Source organism: Rhinatrema bivittatum, chromosome 1 (genome assembly GCF_901001135.1).
Source record: "Rhinatrema bivittatum chromosome 1, aRhiBiv1.1, whole genome shotgun sequence".
NCBI lineage: Eukaryota > Metazoa > Chordata > Amphibia > Gymnophiona > Rhinatrematidae > Rhinatrema > Rhinatrema bivittatum.
Genome location: NC_042615.1, coordinates 704,740,561 through 704,761,561, shown reverse-complemented (window position 1 = coordinate 704,761,561; position 21,001 = coordinate 704,740,561). Strand labels below are relative to the sequence as shown.

The 21,001-nt window shown below is 42.1% G+C and overlaps 1 protein-coding gene across 2 annotated transcripts in view; it reads left to right on the top strand.

Moving 5' to 3' along the window:
• The first annotated feature begins 2,611 nt into the window (after nucleotides 1-2,611).
• SREK1 (splicing regulatory glutamic acid and lysine rich protein 1) overlaps nucleotides 2,612-21,001 on the top strand; it is a 323,133-nt gene continuing 304,743 nt past the window's right edge. For both annotated transcript variants that reach the window (XM_029575998.1, XM_029575991.1), the window contains exon 1: nucleotides 2,612-2,948. In XM_029575998.1, the coding sequence (XP_029431858.1) occupies nucleotides 2,779-2,948 (170 nt within the window). In that variant the 5' untranslated portion in view covers nucleotides 2,612-2,778. The remainder of the gene's footprint in view (nucleotides 2,949-21,001) is intronic.

The following is a 21,001-nucleotide window of genomic DNA, read 5'->3' as shown; positions in this document are numbered from 1 at the left end:
TGCGCATCCAGGGAAATTTAGAAACATGGACTATTCTGGGTAGGCTCGTTTGAATAGCCAGGTTTTTAATTTCTTTTTGAACTTGATAGGACATGGTTCAAGGCGCAGGGTGAGGGGCATGGTGTTCCAGAGTGATGGGCCGGCAATAGAAATGGCACGGTCACGGGCGAAGGAAAGGCGGGCTGTCTTTAGTAGGGGTACACATAGTGTGCCACTGTTGGCAGTTCTGGTAGGGCGGGTGGAGTGGTGGAGGTTGAAAGGCATATCTAGCCAGTTAGAGTTGTGCGAGTGAATGGATTTGTGTACAATGGTGAGGGCTTTATACTGAATACGGGGAGAGGATGGGAAGCCAGTGGAGATTTTTGAGAATCGGGGTGATATGCTCATATTTGCGTGTGTTTGAGATGATTGTTGCATTTTGCAACAATTGTAGGGGTTTAATTGTGGCGTGGGGGAGGCCCAGGAAGAGAGCGTTACAGTAGTCCAGTTTGTTAGCGATGGTGGCCTGGATCACTGTACGAAGATCTTGGGGGTAAAGGAGGGGTTTAAGTTTTTTTTAGGACGTTGAGTTTGTAAAAGCCTTCTTTAAGTATGGAGTTAATGTATTTCTTCATACTTAATTGATCCAGGAGGACTCCAAGATCCCTTACGAATGTTTGGGTTGTGGCGATGTTAATATTGGGATCATTGGCAAATGGAGGGGGGAGGGTGGCGTGTGGGGAGATAAGTAGGATCTCAGTCTTGGTGGCATTGAGTGCTAGATGGAGGTTGGAAAGGAGAGAGTTGATGGCATCAAGGCAATTTTCCCAGTGCTTTAGGGCATCAGAGATGGAACTTTGAATAGGGATGACGATCTGCACATCGTCGGCATAAAGGTAGAATTTAAGGTTGAGTTCGGAGAGGAGATGGCAGAGGGGTACAAGATAGATGTTAAAGAGGGTGGAGGATAGCGATGATCCCTGAGGGACCCCATGTGGCAGGGGGTGTGGAGTGGATATAGTTTCACCGATTTTTACAGAGAAATTCCTGTTCGAGAGGTAGGACCTAAACCAGGCGAGGGCAAGGCCTGAGATGCCGATGCTTTCTAGTTGCGTAATGAGTAGATTGTGGCTGATGGTGTTGAAGGCCGCGGAGATGTCAAGGAGGGCAAGGAGGTAGCTGTGGCCTTGGCTCAAGCCCCTGAGGAGGTAGTCCGTTAGGGTGAGGAGGAGCGATTCGGTATTGAGGTGTTTCCGGAAACCAAACTGGGAGGGATGGAAGATTGCGTGATTTTCGATGTAATCCATGAGTTGTGCATTGACAACTCTTTCCAATAGCTTGGCAATAAAAGGGAGGTTGGAGATTGGACAGAAATTGGAGGGATCTTTAGGGTCTAGAGAGGGCTTCTTTAAGAGGGGCTTAACCACAGCATGTTTGAGAGTGTCAGGGACAGTTCCGTGGGAGAGTGAGCAGTTGATGACATCTGCTATTGCTCGGGCAATGGTGGTAGGGATTGCCAATAGGGCTTTGGGGGGGAAGGGTGGTGCTGGGGTGGGAGGCAGGTTTAATTTTTTTGAGGATGTTTTCGACTTCTTTAGACAAGGTGAAATCGTATGGAATCGAAACACACATGCTAATTTTAGGCTTGTAACTCTCTGAAAATTCACTTGTGTGTGTTGTAATGTTCCCCACCTTGTGCAAAAGATAAGGCAGGAACTAAAACTTATAAACAAAATACTACTACATTCTTGCCATTATGGCCTGGATTGGCCACTGTGGAAACAGGATGCTGGGCTTGATGGACCCTTGGTCTGACCCAGTATGGCATGTTCTTAACTTGAAGCGTCTCCCAAAAAATCAAAAAGCCTAAAAGATAGATGGGGAGAGGAGGGGAAAGAAGAGCTTAATAAAGAGGAATCTTCGGGGCGTCAAACGGCCTATTTTTAGAAAGCGGGGCACTAAAACATAGCTCAACCGAACTGGCTGATCCTGTCCTAGCTCTGCCCCATTGCATGTTAGCAGCTGTAGTTCGCAAAATGTTAGGTACGTTTAACGCTTCTCTGTAACCTGACATAAATATCAGATTTTTGTACCTCCCAGACCAATGCAAAATTGGAATCCATATAAGTGCTGAATTTAGGACTTTATTTGGAAATAAAAAAAAAAGACTTATAAAGTTAAGAAGGGATAATTCAAGCGACAAGAGCAATGCAGTAAACCCGGGCAAGGCTCAGCCCATTCTCGTCGGGTGACGTAGGGCGAAATGGCAATTCTACCATTGGCAGAAGTGACTACGTTAATACAATCCAAGCAGCCCTGGAGGTAGCAGCTCCATGCACGTTAGAGCCGTTTAAGATGTACTGAGTAAAATCATACTCAAATATTTCTTTTCTTGCGCTAAATGCTACTGCAGTAGAAGATTCACTGACTTATGTGTTGAAATTAAATCCTCCCCAAGGACATATAGCTTCTTGAGAAGCTTTAAATATTTATGTGCGTCTGCAGATTAAAGTTCGGGCTCACGGGAGCCTGCAGCCCTTAGGGATCCCTCCGCGACGGCGGGGAGCGCTCTTTCCTCAGACTCATTCATTGCTACTAACCGTCCCTAGAGCGAGCTGCTGGTGAGAAGGCTAGTAGGAGAGCAGGCGAGTTTGACTTTAGCCCACCGCCTCCGCGACGCTCTTTCTCTCTCTCTCTGCCTCGGTGGCTGCACGCGGCCCCGGGAGGTCGCCGTTGCTGTGACGTTGTAGCGCGCTCGCGCTGCTTCCCTTCGGTTGAGGAGCTGCTGCCGCCGCCGCCATGAGCCTCGCCGGTAGCGGCCTGGCTTTAGGCTTAGGCTTGGGCTTCAACCCCAGCCCCACCACTGTCATTCAGGTGACGAATCTGTCGGCTGCGGTTACCAGCGAGCAGATGAACACTCTCTTCAGCTTCCTGGGAGATATCGAGGAGCTGCGGCTCTATCCGCCGGAGTAAGTGAGGGCGGTGGGGACAGGCCTAGTTTCAGCGGCCTTGGGGGAGGTGGGTACGGGCCACAGCCGCGCCAGAGGAGAGGAGGAGAATGGGGTCTGTACTCCGAGAGAGCTGTTGGCTGTGGACATGGCTGTTACTTCTCTCATGAATTGGGGGTGGGGAATGTTTCTCCTTTTTCATTAGGGGTTGATACTGCTCGTGTTACTGTAGGACGGCTGACTGTAATCAGATAACTTTTTTCATGCTATCAGTCTGTTTCTGTCTTGGTTTTGAAGATTTTGATCTGACTTCCCCCCTCCCCCCAAGTTGTTTTTCCTTTTGTTTTGTCTAGTTTATTTGTTGTGTTGTACAATTTGGACCAAAACGTATGCCTGTCTTCTGCTGACCACATTACCATCTTTCAAGAAAGTTCCTTTCCCTTGTCTTTTTCAGCAGTATGTGCTGTGTTTATAATACCTTAGGCATCTGCCTCTTATTTTAAAATCTTGTGATAGCTGAAGAGCGGAAACTTTTAAAACTTTCGTGTTAATGCAGTCTCAGCAATGAAATAAAAAGTAGAATTAAAAAGACAGATTTTAGTGTTTCAGCTATTAATTGGTAACTGAACTATGGAAAATCTTTGTTATTGCTGTAATGGGAACTCGCATGAAAATCTTGACGTTTTAAAGGGGATAGTAAAGTTTTCAGTAACCAAGCAAAGGGACAGGATGGAGTTTGCTCTGAGATTCTTTGGTTAGCATCTGAAGTGAGGACATTTTATTTGGGTTGTTTTGGTTGGAAGAACAGAAGTCCGTGTTTGGACCTATTGAATATTTTAATGTATGATCTGGGTGAAAGAAGACAATCTTCAGATAGGGCATTAATTGTCAATGTGTTAGGTAAGTTATTAATAATTTAATGCTTTTCAGACTGATAATAGCTACCTTCAAAGTATAAACATTTAGAGTAAATAATTTGAGACATAAGGCACCATATGTGGTAGCTTGGGTAGAAAGAAAGAAGGGAAACCAGCATTTAAAGTGACTAGGAGTAGTTTAGCTAGATCTCAGGTCAGATAGTCTTCTAGGGTCCTGGACCTCAAGACAGACCTAGCCAGTTAGGTTTTTGGGTTACCCACATATGTTATATTTGCATGTATTGCCTCCATTATATGCAAATATCTTTATATGCAAATCTCTTTCATTTATATTCATTGTGGATATCCCAAAAACCTGACTGGCTAGGTATGTCCTGAGGATAAATATCCTGTTCTGTGGGGCTAGGGTGTCACTTGATGGGCACAATAGGTAAGCAGCATATGATGTTGAGTCTCAGGAGTTGCATATTTAAAGTGAACATAAGAAATTGCCATACTGGATCAGACCAAGGGTCAATCAAGCCCAGCATCCTGTTTCCAACATTGGCCAATCCAGGCTGCAAGTACCCAAAAACTAAGTATATCCCATGCTACTGATGCTAGTAATAGCACTGGCTATTTTCTAAGTCAACTTGATTAATAACAGGTAATGGACTTCTTCAGGAACTTATCCAAACCCTTTTTAAACCCAGCTACACTAACTGCACTAACCACATTCCTTGGCAACGAATTCCAGAGTTTAATTGTGTGTTGAGTGAAAAAGAATTTTGTGTTTGAAAACATTTTCTACATATAGAATAATCTATAATCCGAGTCCATGCTTTCCTGTGGCAGATTTTTCAAGATTCTGCAACAAGAGTTGGCAAGTTCTGTTGCAGACTGCTCAAAATTATCAACGATTATGTAGTAAATTTGCATACTTTTGCATATATTTGCAATTTAAAATACTTTTTTACTTTATAAAGTCATTGGCTGACATTTGTGTCTAATTTATTTGATTCTTAAGAATGAGGCGATACTATAAAATACTCATAAAATAATATGCAAACATAATATACAACAAACAAAAAAAAACAAAACTCCTAATAAACAGATGTTAAAGGCATTATGCTGGGAAAAAGAGAACAATAAATCAAGATGGAATAAGCAGCATACCTAAATTGATTCATGAAAAGCACATTTATCAGTGAGCTTAAGAACATAAGAATTGCTATACTTGGTTAGACATCAAGCCCAATAACCTATTTCCAACAGTGGCCAATCCAGGTCACAAGTACCTGGCAAGCTCACAGTAAATATGTTTCTATTATGCAGTGATTAGTGGCTATTCTTTAAGTCTACTTAATAACAGTTTATGGAGTTCTTCTTCAGGAGCTTTTCCAAACCATTTTTAAACCCAGCTACACTAACTGCCTTAACTGCATCCTCCAACAATGAATTGCAGAGCTTAATTGTGCATTGAGTGAAAAAGAATGTTCTCCAATTTGTTTTGAATGTGCTACTTACTAACTTCATGGCATGTCCCCAAGCCTTTGTTTTTTTTTTGGTTTTTTTTTTTGGGAAGACTAAATAACAGATTTATATTTACTTGTTCTATTCCACTCATGATTTTATAGATCTCTGTTAGCCATCTTTTCTCCAAGCTGAACAGACCTAACCTCTTTATTTTTACCTCATAAGGGAGCCATTATCATTTTGGTCACCCTTCTCTGTACCTTTTCTAATGCAGTTATATCTGTTTTTGAAATGTGGTTTAGGTAATTATCAGCTAGTCCCGAAAGCGTATTTAAAAAAAAATATTACTAGATAATAAACCTACAGGTTCAGGAAGAGCATTCTATGTAATAGGTTCTGCTACAGAAAACCCACATTCATGCACTTAGATAAATGTGCTGTCTTTAATGAAAGGACCTCGAGTAACCCTTTATTGATATCAAAGATCTGGATGGCTTATAGAGGTGTAGGACTGATTTGATCCACATTGAGATCTTTCAGATTGTGGTTTGGGAAGATAGAAGTGTGAAGATCCGCCAACGGGGAGAGAGGATATCTCGGAAAGGGGACCACAGAAGAGGGAAATGGAATCTTAGGCAGGAGGGGTAGAGGAGGATAGGTGATTCAGAGAGGATAAGGAGAGGGAATGAGAAGGGAAGAGTTGGGAAGAAGGATCAGGGAATGGGGGAAAATGGGAAGAAAGGGACCATTGGGGATGAGACAGGAAGAGGAGACACATGTTGGTGTTCATAGTGGGGGTGGAAGCAAGGAACAAGCAGAATCACAGTAGTCTGAGAGATAAAACAGTATGTACTATGTAAAGTAGCACATTTAAAAAACATTTTATAGATTTTATGAAGCCTATAGTGGGACATAGATCAGAAATATGGGCACTGAGACTGATTCCAGGATCAATAGTCACTGCAGGACGTTGCACAAAATCAAACACAAAAAGGCCAGGAGGAGCAACATGGGTAGATGCTGGGAAGACCAGGACCTCATCTTTGGAAAGATCAGCACACAGAATGAAATAACAGAAATACAGGAAGAAACCAAAGAATGAATGGGAAGTACATCCCAAAGAAGAGCTTGATGACTCCAGTGGCTTAGTGTAGACAGAGAAAAACAGTGGGCTCAGGATGGGACACAAGTATATGGGGTACAGTGGACCCTCGAGTTACAAGCTACCTGACATACGAACAACTTGGGTTACAACTGAAATTTTAGTTTCGAGTTACAACCAAAGTCTTGAGTTACAACCTGAATGCTGACCAAGGCCGTGTGTATCCACTAGTGCGTGCGGTTGCTTCTAATTGGGCATTTTTTCCTGTCAATCGCATTTTTTTGGGCTTGGTGGGTGGGACTTCTGCTCTGCTGTTGCAGTGATTGGCTGCTGCTGCCGATGAGGCCTGTCCATCTCAGGTGTACCCAGAGCTGCAAATGTTCACAGGAACACGTAGGCAGATCCGGCACGGCATTGCAGCAAGCAGCATCACTGGTGACCAAGGAATCTTCTGTGCAGCAGAAAGGGAGTGTAGCACTCAGCTGGCTACAGCATGGTATCAGGAGGGGAGTAATGAGTTTGCTGGGAGGGGGAAATGAGTGTTTGGAGGCCAGAGATGTGCTCTGAGGGGGTGGGGAGGGGGGGAATCCTCCCTTCCTGCAAGCCAAAGATGTCAAAGTGAATGGCGAGTACAGTATGAAATTGTTTCTGGTAGGCTAGGCACATTTTATAACTTTTTGGTGAGTACACTAGGACAATTATTGGTGTTTCTGGTAAATTAGATATATTGTTCAACCCTTTTTAATTATGAAAAGGTTAGGAAAGGGGTGCTTTGGGAGGTTCGGAATGCACTATGGGTATTTCCATTATTTCTTATGGGAAAAATAGTCTTGGCTTACAACCAACTTTACAACTAGCCCTTGCGAACTAATTGAGATCGTAAGTCAAGGGTCCACTGTAACATGTATTGCCCAGATCCCTGAAGGACTAGTTAAAGAAGAGAAGACCCAGGTAAAGGGTATACCAGATCTAGCTAAACCTTAAAAGTTCCTTATAGCATCTAAACCATCTAACTGCTTTAAGGGAATTAAGTATATTTGTTAGTCCTCCAGTTTCTTCACTTTGAATTCTCTGGAAATCCTTAGCATATATTTTTCCATCTTCTCTGCTGCTCTCTTACTCCACTTCTCTACTCATTCTGGCTCCTGATTGTGTTTCAAGCATTGAGTTTCTTTTCTTCACCTTGTGTGAAATGTCATTTGTTTTGTTTTTTCATTATCTGTTTTCATTTGCTGTATGCTACTTTGCTTTCTGAATTCCAATTTTTTTTTAATTTATTCAGTATTTATTTATTTATTTATTTTGGAACACTCTGGCATTAAACTGGCCACCTCTCACTTTTGCATTTTCTTCTTCTTGGCATTCTTCACTTGGCATAAACTCCCTTTCACTATCCAAATTTGTGGTCAAAATAAACAATCCATCAACGGAAACAGGCTTATTCTGGTACCTGATTTCCCAGTTGTCCTGTTTTGGTTCATTATGAGTGACAAAACCAACATTTATCCAAGGAAAGTCTTGCCTCACTTATCTGCTACATTTGTTTGAAGATGTGAATAAACATGGATAAAGGTGAACCAGTTGATGTAGTATATCTGTATTTTCAGAACACCATTTGACAAAATAGCTCATGAAAGACACTTACGGAAAAGAAAATCATGGGATGGGAAGCAATGTTCAATTGTGTATTGAGAATTGATTAAAAGGTAGAAAACAGAGAACTGTCAGGGCACAGTTGCCAGTTAAGTTAACTCCCAGAACAGGAGCAGGCTGAACTCAGGAACAGGGTTGGTCAAATATCAGGGACTTCTGCCTGTGCCAGCCATCTCCCTTTTGGGTTGAGCTGTTAAGTTCTTGTGGCTGGCAGGACTTAAGCTGGAGGTACACTGAAGAACAAGGGTAGAGGAGGGCACTTACAAGGGCAGCAAGGGTACAGAAAGGTGCTCACAAACAAACAAAACTGACATGTAAGACAAGTGCACCACAAACAAGATGCAAACAGGACAAACAAAACAGGAGGCCTCAACACCAAGGCCAAACGGACAAGGAAACTAAATAAAAAAACCCAAAACAAAATAACAGACAGAAAGCCAAATAAGGATTGAGACGAATGCAGAGCTAGAATGACCATAATGTAAAATACAGGAGACTCAAAGTTGAAGCAGGGAGTGGCTAGTGAGTCAGGCTTATATGGGATATACAGCAGGATCTCCAAGCCATAGTAGCTAGGAGGACTAAGTCAGCATGGACATAGCCTACTGAGGGGCCCATGCTTGTTGGAGGACAGCACTGCAGAGACAGTCCTCACAAAAGCAGGTCTAAATGGTCAGTTTTCTCAATGGTGAATAGTGAAGTGCTGCAGGGACCACTGCTTTTTAACATATTTATATATGACCTAGAAAAAGGAAAGAGTGAGGTGATCATATTTGCGGAGGATACAAAATTATTCAAAGTTGTTAAATCACAAGAGGATTGTGAGTAATTGCAAGAGGACCTTGCAATACTGGAAGGCTGGGCATCCAAATGGCAGATGACATTTAATGTGGACAAATGCAAAGTGTTGCACATATGTAAGAGCAACCCAAATTGTAGCTACATAATGCAAAGTACTACCCTGGAAAAGGATCTAGGTGAGCCTGATTTCAGTGCTGGGAACAATTGTGGAAACTATTATAAAGAATAAAATCACAAAACATTTAGATGGACATAGATTTATGGGACACAGCCAACATGGATTTTCCCAAGGGAAGTCTTGCCTCACAAATCTCCTACATTTTTTTGAAGGGGTGAATAAACGTGGACAAAGGTGAACGGGTAGATGTGGTGTATTTGGATTTTCAGAAGGTGTTCGACAAGGTCCTGCATGACAGGCCTCTAAGAAAACTAAAAAGTCATGGGATAGGAGGTGATGTCCTTTTGGGGATTGCAAGTTGGTTAAAAGACAAGAAACAGAGAGTGGGATTAAATGGTCGGTTTTCACAGTTGAGTGCCTCAGGGATCTGTACTTGGACGGGTGCTTTTTAATATATTTATAAATGATCTGGAAAGGGGTACAAGTGAGGTGATCAGATTTGTGGATGACACAATTTATGCAGAGTAGTTAAATCTCAAGTGGATTGTGATGAATTGCAGGAGGACCTTGTGAGACTGGAAGATTGGGCTTCCAAATGGAAGATGAAATTTAATATGGACAAGTGCTAAGTGATGCATATAGGGAAAAATAACCCTTGCTGTGGTTACACAATGTTAGATTCTATCTTAGGAGTTACCACCTAGGAAAGAGATCCAGGTGTCATAGTGGATAATACATTGAAATCATCGGCTCAGTGTGCTGTGGCAATCAGAAAAGCAAACAGAATGTTAGGAATTTTTTGGAAGGGAATGGCAAATAAAACGGAAAATGTCGTCATGCCTCTGTATTGCTCCATGGTGAGACCGCATCTTGAATACTGTGCAATTCTGGTCACCGCATCTCAAAAAGAATACAGCTGCACTGGAGAAAGAGCAGAGAAGGGCGACCAAAATAAGATGCATGGAACGGCTGCCCTATGAGGAAAGGCTAAAGAAGTTAGGGCTGTTCAGTTTAGAGAAGAGATGACTGAGGGGGGGGGGGGGGGGGGATATGATAGAAGTCTACAAAATCATGAAAGAACTTGAACAAGTCAATGTAAATTGGTTATTTACTCTCTCAGATAATAGGACCATTGGGCACTCCATGAAGTTAGCAAGTAGCTCATTTAAAACAGAAGAAAATTCTTTTTCACTCAGTGCATAGTTAAGTTCTGGAATTCAATGCCTGAGGATGTGATTACAGCAGTTAGTGGATTTAAAAAAGGTTTGGATAAGTTCCTAGAGGAAAAATCCATAAACTGCTAGTACTGTAGCTAATAAGTAGCTTGTGATCTATCAAATGTTTGGGTACTTGCCAGGTACTTGTGACTTGAATTGTCCACTGTTGGAAACAGGATACTGGGCTTGATGGACCATTGGTCTGACCCTGTATGACATATCTTATGTTCTTATGTGTCATTGTGGATATGTTAAAATCCTTTTCTTGGTGCATGGAAGCATCCAAGAAAGCAAATGGAATGCTAGGAATTATTAGGAAAGGAAGGGAGAATATGTCATCTTGAGCATTGTGTGCAGTTCTGGTCACCACATCTCAAAAAGATATAGCGGAGTTAGAAAAAGTACAAAGAAGGGCAACCGGGGGGTCACGTGATATGGTGAGCTGAGTAGATGTGTCTCCCTGCTCCAGGCACCATCCTCTCAAGATCGCAGAAAATCATCGGCATCCAACAATAATATCCTGAAACCGAATAGATGAAATGCATGTCTGTCGACAAATTTATGCTGAAAAACGCAAGTACTATGCCCTTGAAAAGGGGGGGAAAAGGAACGGGAAAAGGCAAAAGAATCTGCTGACAAAATGGCGACTCCCGGGTGCAACCCACCCTCCCCCCCCTTACACTGACCCGCATAACGATCTAACTACTAAACACACCAATGCAGTAGTCAACGCTTTAGATGTCCGGTTCACAGATCTCTCTTCCCATTTTCAAGAACTAAAAATACTCTTGAGGAGCTTCACCCATGCATTGACCATGCGGAGGGCCGCATCACGTGTTTAGAAGACAAGAATCTGTCGCTTACTAGGAAACTAGCAGCGCTTGAAAAAACAGCGACTGAACAAGTAGAAATGCTTGATGATTTGGAGAACCGGGCATGGCGCAGTAACATCAGAATCGCGGGTTTTTCCGAATCTGTGGAGGATAAAAACTTAGAGACCTTTCTCGAAAAATGGATGCCTGAGGCCTTGGTGCTGCTGGAAATAGAGGGCAAGCTCCGCATTGAACGAGCGCACCGGTTGGGCAAAAAGAAAGAAAATGATAAAAGGCCACGCATCACGCATAGTCATAGCAAAATTTCTGAATTGGTCTCATAAACAGTGCTTAATAAGAACATAAGAAATTGCCATGCTGGGTCAGACCAAGGGTCCATCAAGCCCAGCATCCTGTTTCCAACAGAGGCCAAAACCAGGCCACAAGAACCTGGCAATTATCCAAACAGGCTTTCCACTCGCAACCTCAACTTATATACCAATCCGTGGAAATTCTCCTATTCCAGGACTTCTCTACACAGCTGATGCAACAGTGGAAATTGATCAACCCACTCTGCTCCGAACTCTTTAAAAGAAACCATCCATTTCCAACTTCAATACCCGGCGAACCTAAAGGTTTGGCATGCAGGCAAAGAACTTCTCTTCTCTGAACTGGACAAAGCCAAAGATTTTCTATGGAATATCCAAGGGAACTGAAGGTCCTACAGGTCTTTTCATCTTCTAACTCTGGTAATTGGTGTCTTTTATGCACACACTTAGAAGGGAGAGAAATGGTCCTTTTACTACCGTTCACAAGTATATACTTTGTTTGGAAACACTGGCTATTTAGGGCACATGTTAAAGTTCCCTCTAAGCTGGGCACGTGTATCCTTCCATGTTTCGACAATATCCATGGCTCCTATTGCAGAGGCTGGACTGACCATGCTAGGTCAAGAAGGGAGACAGCAGACTGGAGCCATGCCGGAGGTGGCAGAGTATGTCACTTGACATAACTGGCAAACACAATGACTGCTTTCACTATTTCAAGTCCTTACTACAAAACTGGAATGGAAGGAAAAGAAGATGCTTCACATTATGGAGCCACATTGCACTTATAGTGCAGAACAAATTTAGATTACTGCCAGCCTTTTACCAAACTTGGGCTCGGCAGATTCCTTGCTATTTCCGTTTTGAGACTTCTGAGATTCCTACCATACATTTCAGAAACAGAATTATATCGAATTTGCTTATTCTGATCCTCCTTCATTTTCAGTTTCCGTTACCCTATACAGGTTGCTACTTTTGGTTTCGGGTATATCGCCTAAATGTAATTAGCAGTTACCCTTGAGGTTCTGACTTGTCTCTGTCCTTTAGCACTCAAAATGCATGCACACAAAAATCTTTATTTTTCGATGCTGATGTAATTATGGTACCGAAGCACATCAGGAACGTACTTCCTCTTACGTCTTCTAATGTCACGAGGAAGTAAAAAATGGGAGAGATCCCAAAGGTTGGATAAAGAGGGTCGGGGGGGTGGGGGTGGTGGTGGGGTTAATGGGTTTTCCTTTCCAAACAATATCCATAGTAGCATTGAGAGAGACTTAATTACAGTAATCCCTCGGAGACAGGTCACCAAGCGCTATAGTGTCTTATCGGTGCTGGTAGTCCAGACTCGGGTCTGCAAACTCAGGCTGAGAAGTTTTCAACCTCTATTCCAAGAAAAATCTTTCAGGTTCATATTTAACCTACTTCAAACTTTAGGCCTATATGCGAATAGCTAGTCTAAATGTCAATGGTTTGGGGAACCCTATCAAGTGCTCTAAGATCCTACAAGCGTTTGAGATCTAAAGTAGATATGGCATGCTTGCAGGAAACTCATTTAACATCTGAAGAAAGCAAAAAGTTGAAATGGGATTGGGTAGGATCCCTTTATTACTCTCCGGCAATGGGGAAAAAAGCTGGGGTGGCGATACTTCTAAATAGAAACCTCTCCTTCCAACTCACCCGAGAGATCTCAGATCCAGAAGGTAGATACATCATAATTGTGGGGAAAGTAAATGGCAAAGATGTTACTATCTGTAATCTCTATGGGCCTAACACACACGACCCAACTTTTTAAAAAAAATTAGAAAATCTTCTAACTTTACATAGAAATGGGTGGCTTATTGTAGCAGGAGATTTCAACTGTGTATATGACCTTTTGATGGACCGATCCTTCAATCTCCCAAGATGTTTTCCGCGAACCCAGAAATCCTGTTTACCTGCTCTATGTAAAACTTTACAACTCTTAGATTTGTGGAGAGTTTAGCATCCTGATGAACGAGAGTTCACCCATGTGTCTAAAGCTCACAATACTCTATCCCATATTGATTACATACTGGGCTTGTCTAACATCTTTCCCTACACCTCAACAGCTTCAATAGGATCTGCTAGTGTTTTGGACCATGCTCTTATCTGGGTTGGTTTTAATTTGGAAGGTCAACCACCCCAGGAAAATGGTGGAAATTTCCTTCTTATTTAAAACAAGATCGAGAGTTCCAGGAATTTCTCCAAACTAAATGGAATCTCTTTAAAGAAGCAAAAGCTCAGCATGTAGATGCCCCCAGTCTTTTCTGGGAAACCGGTAAAGTAGTCCTCAGAGGGGAAATAATATCATTCCTCAGGCATCGGAACAAGAAATTAAATACCCAAATTTTAGAGCTGGAAGATAAATTGCTAAAGGCTAAGAGAGTTATGATCTCTAGACCTTCTTTGGAAAATTCCACCAATTACCACACGATACTTCAAACCCTACAGGCCTATCATCACCAACGTACATCTAAGCACTTTCAAAATGCAGATCACTCCTATTTTAGATATGGGAACAAATTGGGGAAATTATTAGTGAACCTAATACGAGTCCGCCAAAGCAAAACACATATAGAAAAACTGAACACCCCCCAAAACACCTGGGCAATTAGAGGAGAAGATATCGAGGAAGTGATGCAAGTATTTTATGACCAACTATATACAGAGCACAAGTCGGGGGGGGGGGGGGGGAGACCAGTGGAGGAAGATGTTTTTTTTCAAAAAAAAAAAAAACTATTTCCCTACCCCAGGTTACAGCTCAACAGCTAGCCTATTTAAATTCCCCCATCACTGTCATGGAGATACGAAATGCTATAAAGTCTAGTAAGCTGGGGAAAGCGCCAGGACCGGATGGTTTCTCCTATGACTATTATGAAATCCTAAGCGAACAAGTGGCTACTCCGCTGGACCAATTTTATAAAGACATTTTAGAAAAAAATTCCTTCCCAGAGGAGTTTAATAAAGCATATATTACAGTGTTGCCCAAACCTGGTAAAGATCCGTCTTTACCTGCCTCCTACAGACCGATCTCGTTATTAAATTGTGATCTTAGCTAATGTACTAGCCCTATGATTAAGTTTCGTACTTCCATCACTTATATCACTTAACCAAGTAGGTTTCATTAAAGGCCGCTCAGCTAGTACGCATATCTCTAAGCTCATAATGGCCATAGCCTATTGCAAATTCCAAAAAATCTCCACACTGGCAGTAAGCTTTGATTTGGAAAAGCTTTTGATAGGGTATCATGGTACTATCTATTCTCAGTTCTCCAACGCTTTGGTCTATCAGGCAACCTAGTTAATTATATTTACTTACTATACCAAAATCCAACTTCTCACATTTTAACTAACGGGAGCAAATCCAGGGCTTTTATCCCACAACGGGGAGTCCGTCAAGGATCCCCGTTGTCCCCGTCGCTTTACATTCTCTCTATAGACCCCCTTCTTCGGACCATAGTTGACGATAAGCACATCTCGGGCCCAGAGGTTGGACACATGTCCTTTTAAAATTGCAACGTTCGCTGATGACATTCATTTTCTTAACTGTCCCACAAATTTCATTACCAAAAGTTCTAGAGTATCAAACTCTGTTCGGTTTATTTTCAGGCCTTAAAATCAACCGGGAAACGTCTGAAGCAATGGAGGTCTATGGGAATCTTAAATTAAATTGGGGAACAACTTTTCCATTGCATTGGACAGACACTTATATTAAGTACCTAGGGGTTTTGATACCATCTGAGATAAACATTTATCACCTTAACATATGCCCCAGGATACGAAAGTTACACGTATGAAACATTGGTCCAACCTGCCGCTTTCTCTTACGGGCAGAATCCACATATTTAAAATGACAGAACTCCCCAAATGGTTATATTTGTTACAAATGCTTCCCATATGGCTAAAAAAAGCAGATATAACAGCCATCAACCGAGCTCTCAGTTCATTTGGAGGGGAAAGAAGGCAAGGTTGGCATTACAACACCTGTGCCATCCAGTCCAGAATGGAAGACTAGCTTGTCCTGACTTTCAAAAATACAGCTTAGTTTGTATGATGCGTCACCTGAGAGATTGGATGTTGGGCTCCTCCTACTTCTCGCCGACCACCTATCTACAATGTCTGTTCGCTAGTCATTCCTTATCGGCCTTGGTCCAACTTAATCCTTCACAACTTCCTGACTACGCTAAACATTTCCTAATTTTAACTTCCAGGAGACAAGCCTGGTCTTACCTGTGCAAAATACTTAAAATGGGGTCATCTCTCACCCCTATATGTGGCAACCCATAGTTTCCACTGGGGATTGAGAATAAAGTGTTTCGGAACTGAGCGGATAAGGGTTTAACACACATCTGTCAAGTGTTTTCTCACGATACCAATATATTATATAGCTTTCAAGAGTTACAACAACTATACTCTCTGCCCAGATCAGAGTTTTTTGCTTATTTGCAACTCAGACATTATATACTTTCCTCACAACTAAAAGTTTTCCCTCACTCTAAAAAAAACATTTACTGAAAAAGTTCTTTTTGGACCATCGTACAGTAAAGATCTCTTGTTCCAACTTTTCCAAATTGTTAACCCTAAACTTAAATAATGAAGATTTCCTTGCTTTACAACACTGTTGGTCTAAATATCCTACTCTGACATTATCTTCTGCGGACATAAAATATTATCTTCACCATATAGCCCAGATCTCTGAAAATTTAAGCTTGAGAGAACTACAACTGAAATTTATATAGCAACTATATTATTCCAAGACCAAAGCTTACACAGCAAAAATATGCTCAACACCTTTATGTTCCAAATGTGGCCTTTATGAAGGAGACTTCTTACACTGCATCTGGAATTGTCCAAAGCTTATGGCAATCTGGTCCCAGGGGAGGTCCTATTGTTCCAGAGTGTGTGCTAGCAATGCTCTAGAAGACCCAAAAATTTGGCTGTTTGGTATATACACACCACAATGCAAAATAAAATTACTAATTCGCAGAGGGCATTCCTAGACAAAGCTAGCTTGATGGTTAAACAAGCTATCTTAACAGTTTGGACCACTCCAGAGATCCCCACTCTTTGTCACTGGCTAAGTATTGTTTTTATCTCCCTTGTTAACAATTTCCATGTTTATTATTGTTCAATGTTTTGACAAAGGAAAAGCTTGATTTCCTGCATTTTTTGTTGGAATGTAAACCGATGTGATATGTAAAATCGAACACCGGTATATAAAAATAAATAAATAAAATTGGTTACCATGGAGTATATGTCAGCCAAAGAATATGCTCCTAGGAAACGGGAAATGACTATTGAGATTTGGTCACCCTTTCTCCAACTTCAATCTGCGGAGATAAGAAATACTGTAGAGACTTTGCTTTCTTAGGGGAGGGACCTGGGGAGGGGGGTCATTCTCCCCCTGGCTCTCACCACAAAAGTATTAATCCCTACCAGACACAACTCCATGTAAATCAATCAAAGCAAATGCTTGAAGGCAATCTCCTTCCTGGTACCTTTCTGAACTCTTGGTATATCTGAAATTTTAATGGATTAGAATTGACTTCCTGATATATTGGCGCTGGTCCCTAAGTTTCTGTGGTTGAATTAAAAAATACTCTCTCAATGCTTATTGGGGAGGGAGGGAAAAAGAGGCTGAAAACAAATCTACTTTCTTACTCGCATATTATAATACCTGGTTGTAACATTTAATCATACCAAGTGTTTTAATTGTATTTACCATTACCTTTTGTCCAGATGCCTTTGTTGCTTAGCATGTTTAGCATTGTAAAACTGATTCAAGTTCACGAATGTTTGGAATAACACTGACTTTCATATTAATGTATAAAGCTGCAAGACAAATGTTCATGCTATGGTTACTGTTTTCTTTGTCTAATCTCTTTTTTTTTTTTAATTATCATTGTAAGAGTTGTTGTAAAACCAATAAAAAGGAAAAGAAAAAAGGGCAACCAAAATGATAAAAGGGATGGAATAATTTCATTGTGGGGAAAGATTAGAGGTTAGGGATCTTCAGTTTGGAGAAGACACAGCTGAGCAGAGATATGGTAGAGGTCTCTAACATGAGTGGAGAGGAACGGGTAAATGCAAATCGATTGTTTACTCTTTAAAAAAAGTGTAAAGACCAGGGGACATGCAATGAAGTTACCAATTTAAGACAAATAGGAGAAAATATATTTTTTATTTAATGCAGAGTTAAATTCTGGAATTCGTTGCCGGAGGATGTGGTAAAAACTGTTAGTGTAACTGGGTTTAAAAAAGCCTTTCAGTACAGAGTCATAAGAACATAAGATTTGCCATACTGGCTAAGATCAAATGTCCATCAAGCCCAGTATCCTGTTTGCAACAGTGACCAATTCAAGTCACAAATATCTGGCACGATCCCATAAGTTTGATAGATTCCATGCTGCTTATTCCAGGGATAAGCAGTGGATATCCCCAAGTCCATCTTAATCATGGTTTATGGACTTTTCTTCCAGGAACTTGTCCAAACCTTTTATTTTGTTGTCACTTGTTAAAAAGTGCTTCCTTACCTTTTTGCTAAACCAGTTGTTATTTATGGGGATTTTCCCCTCCCCAGCTGCTGGAGACAGAGGATACCATTTTTTTCCCATGTGACACCAGGTGTAGCTATAAGGGAGGTGGTGGTCTAGGCAGTTGTTGGTAGTCTGTCACCAGCAGCTGCGGACTAGTGAGGCAGTTAAGTTATTTCCCATGGTCCTGGTTGGTCCTCAGCCTGGTTGAGCCTACTGGCTTCGGGGGCAGCAGTCCTTAGGGATTGTTTCCCCCCCAGTAGAATCCCACTCTGAGTTAAAAAAAAAAACAAAACAGGATTTTTCCTCTCTGGTTGAGTTGTTCCCCTAGGGCAGTGGTTCTCAACTGGTGTGTCGCCAAGAACACGCAGGTGTGTCGCCACACTCCCCGGTCCTCCTCCGCCCGGGCTTAAAATGCTGTCAGCCCGGGCGGAATGCGGCAGGACAGCTGGAGTCAGCGGCATCGGCATGGTCTCTTCTTCCCGCCGCCAGCCCCCCCCCCCCCCCCCGCGGCCCGGAAGAAGACGTGGTGAGCATTGGGTGCGTACGCGGGAAGAAGAGACCATGCTAGTGAGGTCAGAATCGGTCCGAGGAACAGAAGAGAGGTGCGGTCTGAAAAATGTGCAGCGCGGCTCGGAGGAAAATGAAGAAGAGCGTCAACCCCCACGGCCGATGGGACTCCTTGATCCGCGAGGCCTGAAAATGAAGGAGGTTAGGGTTGGGAGGAGGCTGCTGCTGCCGTTTAGTTCCGGGGAGGGAGGGAGGGAGTGAGAGTGAATGAGCAAGCATGTGTGTTTGAGATCCTGTGTGTTTTTGTGTGAGTGAGTGAGATAGCATGTATGTAAATGACTGAGAGCCATATATGTGAAAGAGAGTATATCTGTGATTGAGAGCCTGCCTGTGAGAGAGAGAGCATGAATGTAAGTTTACGATTGGGAACCTGTATGTGTAAGTTTGTGATTGAAAACCTGTTTGTGTGAAAGAGTATGTGTGTATGATTGAAATCCTTTGTGTGTGAGAGAGATCATGTGTATGTATGATTAAGAGCCTGTGTGTATAAGAGAGAGAGCATGTGTGTCTGTGTGTGATTGAGAGCTGGTTTAGGTGAGGGAGTATGTGAGTATGAGATTGAGAGCCTGTGTGTAAATGAGAGAGCATGTTTGTAAGCATGTGAATGAGAGTCTGTGTGTGAGACAGCATGTGTGTATGTGATTGAAAGTCTGTGTGTGTAAGCATGAAAAGATAGACAGCGTGTGTGTAAATGTGTAATTAAGAGCCTATATAAGTGAGAGAGAAAAAGCATGTATATATGTGAGCGATTGAGAGTTAGTGTGTGAGAGAGAGAGAGGAGAAAGTTGCAAGCAAACCATCCCTCCTCCTGCTAATTCAAAACAATTTCAGGTCACCTGGATATCAAACGTTCTCAAGAATACAGAGCAAAACATTTTTGTATCCTTATTATTTTTCATTACTGGGTCTTTGTGTCTGCTATTTTGAAATATTTTATTGGTATCTAGTTTTTAATTATTGGATATTCCACTTATCCGTTGTTTTGAAATAATCTGTTCTTTTTGTTAGTATGGTTTTACTGCTACTGATTTTATATTTCTTGATTTGTTTTATAAGGATGTGTGATGTTTCTTTTTTCCTTTATTACACTGCATACAGAGACTCTGGCTTGTTGCAGTTTCCAATTCAGTTTTTTCTGCATGCTTCTGCATTTTGGTCTCTTTATTCTTTGTTAGGTGAGGGTCAGCACGTGATTTAGGTGAGGTTTTCTGCTGGCGTGTAGTTTCTGTGTAGGGCTCTATTGCAGCCTGACATGGTCCGTTTTCCTAATAGGAGATGTATTGGTGTCTTAAGGCCTGGTGTAATATTTCAGTGTTGCCTTTTCTTAAGTAAGGTGGTTACTGTTTAAGTGCTGGAAATTGGTGCTGTTTTGGTGTGGGATGTTTACTATTTATGCAATTTCTGTTTAGACAGAATATTTATCTTTTCCTTGTGTCATTTTAAACAAAAATAATTACCAGACCTTTACTTTTTATTTCCGCCGTGAATTGTAATGAGCAGTGTGTCACACATGTGAGCGTGGCCTGTCAGGTGTGTCACGATGGGAAAAAGGGTTGAGAACCACTGCCCTAGGGGACAGATCATGCATTCCTGGCAGGGATTTCCCTGTCCTTAGTAAGCCAGGGGAACGGGAGTGAATTGCAAGAGCTGGCGGAAGCACTCTGGAGTTCACCTTCAGACAAAGCCCTCAGGCTCTCTAGATGATGTTGAGAAAGGCCGGGTTGTCCTGCAGCGATTTTGTAATCATGACTGTGGTGTTAGGGAAGTCTGCAGCTTTCTGTCTGTCCTGTGGGTGAAGTAACCTGTGGGTAGCTTGAGATGCTCAACGCTCTCTCCAATCTGGCTGTCGATAAGCGTTTTGAGTGGCAGCAGCTTAAAAAAATAAATAGGAGAGAGTTGTCTGGTGACCATGAACAGAGATCACAGGTATGCAGCCTGCTGCACAAGGAGACTCAACGGTAGCAGGCTCTTCTGTCTCTTTTGCGATAAGAACATGGAGCAAATAATTGAGGTAGCTATCACAGGTGCCCTCCCAGGAAGAATAGAGTGAAAGAAGTGGTGCATGCTTGAGTACAGCTTTGGAGCTAAGGATGTGGAGGCAGAAAGCCTCCAGATCTCATTTGCTCATTCCCTCTGCTCTCTCTTATGAGGCCTCATCAGCAGCTGGGTACTAAACCCTGGCCTGCTCTTAACATTGTTCCACTGGTCCTTTTAGGGGACTGCCACTGGGCTACTGGGGGCATTATCTCCAAAATTTATGGTCCTCCTGCATCAGGCATTACTATCATCCAAAATGCCTCCTGACTGAGTTTCCATTCCTCAGGGTCTATCCTGTTTCTACTCAGGAAATCAGCTTGAACATTCTTGATTCACCACAAAGTGAGACAGGAGATGTAGGTTTAGATTTAGATTTAGGGGAGCCTATAGGTCATTTCTTGGAAGGGCCAGGTGAAAAGGGAACTGGTCCCATACCAGACCTTTGTATAGAGCAAAATGTTTTAATTGTAAACCGGTATGACCTTCGGAATAGCAGTTGAAAAATATTCTATAAATTAAATAGATACAGGGGACTATCAGCAGTGGACTTGATGG